The 6,506-nt window shown below is 47.2% G+C and overlaps 2 protein-coding genes across 2 annotated transcripts; one reads left to right on the forward strand and one right to left on the reverse strand.

The window, feature by feature from the left end:
- Positions 1-660: 660 nt before the first annotated feature.
- LOC125543181 (ATP-dependent 6-phosphofructokinase 6-like) lies at positions 661-4,375 on the forward strand. Its single transcript, XM_048706436.2, has 11 exons — positions 661-1,112; positions 1,482-1,528; positions 1,643-1,682; positions 1,769-1,969; positions 2,433-2,645; positions 2,729-2,797; positions 2,890-3,019; positions 3,142-3,182; positions 3,282-3,506; positions 3,713-3,916; positions 4,005-4,375. The coding sequence occupies exons 1-11, from the start codon at positions 891-893 to the stop codon at positions 4,218-4,220; spliced, it is 1,608 nt and encodes a 535-aa protein (XP_048562393.1). The 5' UTR covers positions 661-890; the 3' UTR covers positions 4,221-4,375.
- Positions 4,376-5,853: 1,478 nt separating this feature from the next.
- On the reverse strand, positions 5,854-6,242 carry LOC125548114 (small ribosomal subunit protein uS3x-like). Its single transcript, XM_048711794.2, has 2 exons — positions 6,115-6,242; positions 5,854-6,023 (listed from the first exon to the last, which is right to left on the reverse strand). The coding sequence occupies exons 1-2, from the start codon at positions 6,202-6,204 to the stop codon at positions 5,877-5,879; spliced, it is 237 nt and encodes a 78-aa protein (XP_048567751.2). The 5' UTR covers positions 6,205-6,242; the 3' UTR covers positions 5,854-5,876.
- Between the last annotated feature and the right edge of the window lie 264 nt (positions 6,243-6,506).

The following is a 6,506-nucleotide window of genomic DNA, read 5'->3' on the forward strand; positions in this document are numbered from 1 at the left end:
ATAGTTGGAGGAATTCATTTTTGGTGGTGCTCCTCGGGTACTCAGCTGTGACTTCCGGGGTGAAAAAATAAGGTCCGCCCTTCATTGGTTGTGCCTGGCAATTGGCTTGCCGAAGGAATTGTTTTGAGAGCTTGAACTTCTCCAGGGTGAAAACCTAATATCTTGGATCGGGCAACGATGGTGCTTGTTCACTGTTACTTCTTGAAGGAGTTGCTTTTGAAGACCTTCTATATTTTTTGGATGTTGTATTTGGTGGTGATTTGTGTGCGGTTGCTGAGAGAAGTCAGTCGCTCTGGTGGGACCTTTGTTTTTTCTTTTCTTTCTTTGCTATTTTTTGTTGTTGTGTGCATCCTAGATGTCGTTGCGACATCTTGTAGGTGCAAAGACCGGATGCAATTGGTATCTGCGCGCTATTAATATATTTCCCTTTAAAAAAATTCAAGCAAAGTGGCGATCTTTTCGACTCAAACAAATACCAGAAAAGGAGCAACTTCCCCGTGATATATCCCATCGCGTACTGACAAGGCGACCCGGGTGACATTTCTTCTCGCGCAAGGCCAACACGAAATGGCAGGCCCGTAAATAGCCCGAAACCCCGATGCCCCTCCCGGGAACCCCGCGAAGTTTCCCACCTCCCCTCCCCCTCCTCTCCCCTCGTGCGGCCGTCAAACCCCGTCGCCGCCGTCAAACCCAGCGGCTAACGGCGGCGCGGACGACGCTAATCCGAATATATAAACCCCCGCCCCGGCGTCTCTCCTCCCCACACACCAAGAGCAGGAGGATCACTCCCAGAATCACCGGCTAAGCTCAAGCTCCCTCGTGATCTCAAAACCACCTTTTTTTTTCCTCATCTTTCCACCTCGTGCTTACCGACGGGGTCCCTCCCTGCCATGGAGTCCGTCGGCGTCGCCCCTGCCCCCGCGGCGGTGGCGGTGGCGGAGCAGAAGATGAAGCTTCTCGAGCCGCGGAAGGAGCCCCTCGCCTCCTCCGCCGCCGCGGCCGCCGCCAAGGCGCCGTGCAAGTGGGCGATGAAGAAGAAGCTCGTGGGCGGCGACGCCGGCTACGTGCTCGAGGACGTGCCCCACCTCACCGACTACATGCCCGAGCTCCCGGTGCGTGCCATAGCCCCCGTGCTCCTCTCGCCGTGTCCCGTTCCGATCGCTTTGGTGCTCTGGTCTGCTTGATTTCAGCTCGGAGCTGTCAAGTCCCCATGCTTTCCCGGCCCCTGTTTTTGGCGCCCTTCTGTGGATTCTCCACATCTTTATATTTTTCACGATTTTCCATGGATTCGAGGATAAACTGATCGCCATGCAGTCCAGCTGCTCCAACAATTTTGGAACACAGGGAAATCAATCGATCGATCGATCCCCGGAAAGAAACTGAAATTTCAGTTTCTATGCGCGATTTGTTTGCAGATTACAGTTACAGAATCCTTGAATTGAATCGATTGCTCACATCTTATTACCGTTGCTGATCTGCAGACGTACCCGAATCCTCTCCAGGACAACCCTGCCTACTCGGTCGTCAAGTAAGAATTCCCCTCCTTTCTTTGCCCTGCACAGTTCAGTTCCATCCAAACACGCATGTTTCCCGAAGCTGACCTTTCTTCCTGCTCCAACCACGTGTTGTCCATCCATCCCAGGCAGTACTTCGTCAACACGGACGACACCGTCACGCAAAAGGTGAGAAATTTTCTGTGAATTATGTACTTTTGGGCGAACAGAATGCGAGGTGATCTGCCGAGGCTGACTTTGTGGATGGGTTGCAGATTGTTGTTCGTAAGAACAGTGCAAGAGGCACCCACTTCCGGCGCGCCGGGCCGCGGCAGAGGGTCTACTTCCAGCCCGATGAGGTGAACGCGGCCATCGTCACCTGCGGCGGCCTCTGCCCCGGGCTCAACACGGTCATCCGCGAGCTCGTGTGCGGGTTGTATGACATGTACGGTGTCACCAGCGTCGTTGGCATAGAGGTGAGGACTTCCGGAGTCTTCTTCTTGTTTGTTTTGCATTTGTAAATTATCACAATGCTCTGGTTAGTATTTTAGGATTAGCATAGTGCTTTGTTACGATGCTAACGAGGCTAGTTAATCACAGTAACTGATTTTGACTGCTTAGGAAGGTGTGATTTAGAACAATACCGCCAGCGAATACAATATTGATGGCGACACCGATAAGCATTTTTAGCTGTCACCTAATAAGTAATAACATGATGCTGCAATGTTGATAATCCTGAAACTGCTTAGAAGTGTGTTACTTCGGAACAAACTCCCTGAGAATACAATATTGATGGTGACACTAATAAGCATTGTTTGCCGGCACTTAACGACATGGTGTTGTCATTAGTTAGGCCTGAATATAATATTGCTATTTGTCAACCGTTATGTTTATTCTGTTTTTGTTTTCTGAACCTAATTCTGGATGTGCAATATGCAGGGTGGGTACAAGGGCTTCTATTCTCGAAACACCGTTACATTGACACCCAAATCAGTGAATGACATCCACAAGAGAGGGGGGACCATTCTTGGAACTTCAAGGGGTGGACATGACACTGCCAAAATTGTGGATAGTCTTCAGGACCGTGGCATTAACCAGGTCTACATCATTGGAGGTGATGGTACTCAGCAAGGCGCTTCCGTAATTTATGAGGTAACAAAATTGCTACTGCAGGAAGGTCTCAATCAGACGCTCAATTCCATGTCTCACATACAACTGCTTTTACTTAATTTCAGGAAGTCCGTAGACGGGGCCTCAAATGTGCAGTGGTCGGTGTCCCAAAGACCATCGATAATGATATTGCGGTACTCCCCTCTTTCCTTTGCCCCTGCATTTATGTACAAGAGTGATTGTTTTCCACACTGGTTGTGATTTCGATGTTGAATTGTCCGCACAGGTGATTGATAAATCTTTTGGATTTGACACTGCTGTGGAGGAGGCTCAGAGAGCTATCAACGCTGCTCATGTTGAAGCTGAAAGTGCAGAGAATGGCATTGGTGTTGTGAAGCTAATGGGCCGCAACAGTGGTATGTCTCTTTCCTTGTTACAAACTTGCAGTCACATCTTAAAAGTAATACCTGCTCCTGCAGATTCTGAAGGAAAGTGGTTTTAAGTAAATAATAATGAGTTATAAATTATATTGATGCAGGGTTCATCGCAATGTATGCTACTCTAGCTAGTCGTGACGTGGTATGTTGTTATCATTCATTCTATAAGTTCATTACACTAATCAACATAACAGTAATGTTGAGTCGAAGACTGACCACTTTGCTTTGCTTGTTATCTCAGGATTGTTGCTTAATCCCAGAGTCTCCATTCTACCTTGAAGGGAAAGGAGGCCTCCTTGAGTTCGTCGAGAAACGGCTCAAGGACAGTGGTCATATGGTCATTGTGGTGGCCGAGGGTGCTGGCCAAGATCTCATCGCCCAAAGCATGAACTTTGTGGACACTCAGGATGCTTCTGGAAATAAGCTGCTTCTGGATGTTGGCCTTTGGCTATCCCAGAAGATCAAGGTCAGATTTCTGGTCCAAACTTTCCTTTCCCTGTCAATGTGGGGACAAGCAATGCTCTTTATCTCTTTGGCTCATTCAAGTATATTAGTATCAAGTCATGATAGAATCAGCAACAAGCCACTTGTTAGTAGATTGAAAGTTTGAAGCCCAAAGAAAGCCCTGGTCATATTCCACCACTGAATTGCTTGGCTTTCTTCATCATGCAGGATCATTTCAAGAAGAAGACTAACTTCCCCATAACTCTCAAGTACATTGACCCGACATACATGATCCGCGCGGTCCGGTCAAACGCCTCCGACAACGTCTACTGCACCCTGCTTGCGCACAGCGCCCTCCATGGCGCCATGGCAGGATACAGTGGCTTCACCGTCGCGCCCGTGAACGGCAGACACGCTTACATCCCTTTCTATGTAAGTACAGCAGGAAACAGTGATCAACCCTGAGATCTGTCGAACTCCTATCAAACCTTATGCTGATAGTCTAAAATTTTGGCTGCAGAGAATCACCGAGAAGCAGAACAAGGTCGTGATCACTGACAGGATGTGGGCGAGGGTGCTGTGCTCGACGAACCAGCCCTGCTTCCTGAGCCACGAGGATGTCGAGAACATGAAGCACGACGACGATGAGCGCCACCACCTGCACAACACGCAGCTCCTCGACGGCTCACCGGCGAAGTGCTCACCCAACTGCAATGGATCCGCTGGAGCAGAGTGAGAGGCACAAAGCTATTTGGATGGATATATTGAGCATGTGTAATTATAGCTATTCTTTTTTAACCTTCTCTTGTGAGTTTTTAGCTTGCCTTGTAGTAGACACTTCTCCGGAGAATTACTGTATAACTATATATAATAAGGGTTCCACGATGGCAATCTTTGGTGGTAGAAGCTCGATTTTGTAGATTAGAAAATGCTAAGTTTTGGGTTCGAGCTCTTCGCAACAGAAGCTCTTTTGCAACACTTCATCTGAATCCTGGTTTATTATTCAGTTGTAAAGAATTGCCTTAAAATCAACCCCCCCCCCCCCCCCCCCCCCCACAGACGTGGAGTTTTACACCTGAGCTCATATGCTCCTTATGTGAACAGTAAAATAAATAAAATAGAAAAAGCATACTTTAAAAATGTTTGTTGTGCATGCAAATTTCATCAAGAAATGACATTGATGGAAGGCGTGGTAAAAAAGAAAATTGATGCTTACTTTCAAATGCATTTTGAAGCTCTGATGTTGTTTTTTCTTGCCACGGTTTTCAGCAATGTGATTTCGTGATGCAATTTTGCATGTACAACAAACATTTCTTAAAGTAGCTTGTCAGATAACGCATAAGAACACATAACAAACAGTGAAAAGGTGGCACAAACGGAAGAGCGACAAACTAGCTGGGCAGAATCAATCCAAACAAAGGTTTCTGGCATACATAAGTAACTTGTCTCGGCAAAACTTAGTTTAAACAAAATTAACATAGAAGCATTACACAAAAACTTTTGTCCATTAAAAGGTAAGGTAGGCAACCGAGCGTTGCATAGCCCTCGCTTATCACAGGGATAGAAAACTAGCTAGGACCAAAATGATGTGCTGTTTCATGGTCGAGAAAATTCCTTATTTGACATTGTCTTAAAATCTGGTTCCTTATTTGACACTGGAAAAGTTATTCTTCCCTATTTGACACTAGTCCTAAATTTTATTCCTTATACGACACTTCTGTCCATTTTGAGCCTAAATGACACCTGAAAAGACGATTTCGTCCCTCATGCGGTATGTGTGTGTGCTGTTGTGTGTGTGGGTGCACGCGCACATGTGTGCTGCCGCTGCATGTGTGTGTGCATGTGTGCTGCAGTGTGTGTTTGCTACGTGCGCGCGCGTGTGTGTGCTGTTGCGTGCCTATGTGCTGCCTGTGTGTGTGCTGCTGCTGCGTGTGTGTGTGTGTATGTGTGTGTGTGCTGCGTGCGTGTGTGTTGCTGCGTGTGTGTGCGTGTGCATGTGTGTTGCTGCGTGTGTGTGCGTGTGTGTGCATGTGCGCGTGCATGTTGTTGCGTGTGTGTGTGTGCACGTGCGCGTGCGTGTTGTTGCGTGTGTGTGCGCGCGTGTGTGTGTTGGTACATGTGTATGTGTTGCTGCGTGTGTTCTCTTGCCCTCGCACTGATGCTGCGTGCGTGCGCTATTGCCCCTCACACACGTACCACATGAGGGGTAAAAGAGTCTTTTCATGTGTCATTTAGTCTCAAAATGGACGGAAATGTCATATAGGAAATAAAATTTAGAACTTGTATCAAATAGGGAAGAAAAACTTTTACAGTGTCAAATAAGAAAATAGATTTTAAGATAGCGTCAAATAAGGAATTTTCTCTTTCATGGTCTGCTTGCTCTATTGAGACTTTAGACCTCAACCAAAGCTGGTGGGCGCAGCTCATCCTCCTCCTCCAGGGGGTGGATGGTGACGAGGTCAGGCAGCGGGGTGGTAGGGCCAAGCTTGCCCTTGGGGTCCCAGTCAAGCATAATCTTCACCTTGATACCAAGAACGCCCTACAAAACCAAGCCAATGTTGAATCATATGTAGTTCCATGAGCAACAAACCGGAAAAAACAAGGTTAAGTAAGCAGCACAACAAACAAACATGTCTGAGAAGAACGTGCCTAACTGTAGCACCAATGTACTCGTTGACGGGCTGACCAGATGAGATCATGTACCCGTCCTTGAACTTCATCGACTTGGCTCTCTGGGCCCTGAGCTTGCCGCTCACAATGACCTAGTACAAAATCAAGAGAGTAGTCAACAACTAAACATAGGAAGTGCAAAATAAGAATGTCAGATCACATGTGCAGAGAGTAGTCAGCAACTAAACATAGACGTGGGCTTGCTGAGGCACATGTGATCTCCAAGAGACCGTTGTATTGAGATACAAAGAGAAAAAGCCATCTACTTACTACCTACGGACCCGTAGGTCTGAGTTGAACTACTCATGCATGATTGGAGAGGCACAAATGAGGATGATGAACCCCTTCATGA

The sequence above is a fragment of the Triticum urartu genome, chromosome 3A (genome assembly GCF_056163025.1).
Source record: "Triticum urartu cultivar PI428250 chromosome 3A, HENAU_Tu73, whole genome shotgun sequence".
Taxonomy (NCBI): Eukaryota; Viridiplantae; Streptophyta; class Magnoliopsida; order Poales; family Poaceae; genus Triticum; species Triticum urartu.

Coding starts and splice junctions, on each gene's coding strand:
- LOC125543181 (XM_048706436.2), top strand. CDS start 891: ATGGAGTCCGTCGGCGTCGCCCCTGCCCCCGCGGCGGTGGCGGTGGCG. Junction 2,646..2,728: donor GCGCTTCCGTAATTTATGAG/GTAACAAAATTG, acceptor ACTTAATTTCAG/GAAGTCCGTAGACGGGGCCT. Junction 3,917..4,004: donor ACGCTTACATCCCTTTCTAT/GTAAGTACAGCA, acceptor TTTTGGCTGCAG/AGAATCACCGAGAAGCAGAA.
- LOC125548114 (XM_048711794.2), bottom strand. CDS start 6,204: ATGAAGTTCAAGGACGGGTACATGATCTCATCTGGTCAGCCCGTCAAC. Junction 6,024..6,114: donor GGCACGTTCTTCTCAGACAT/GTTTGTTTGTTG, acceptor TTGGTTTTGTAG/GGCGTTCTTGGTATCAAGGT.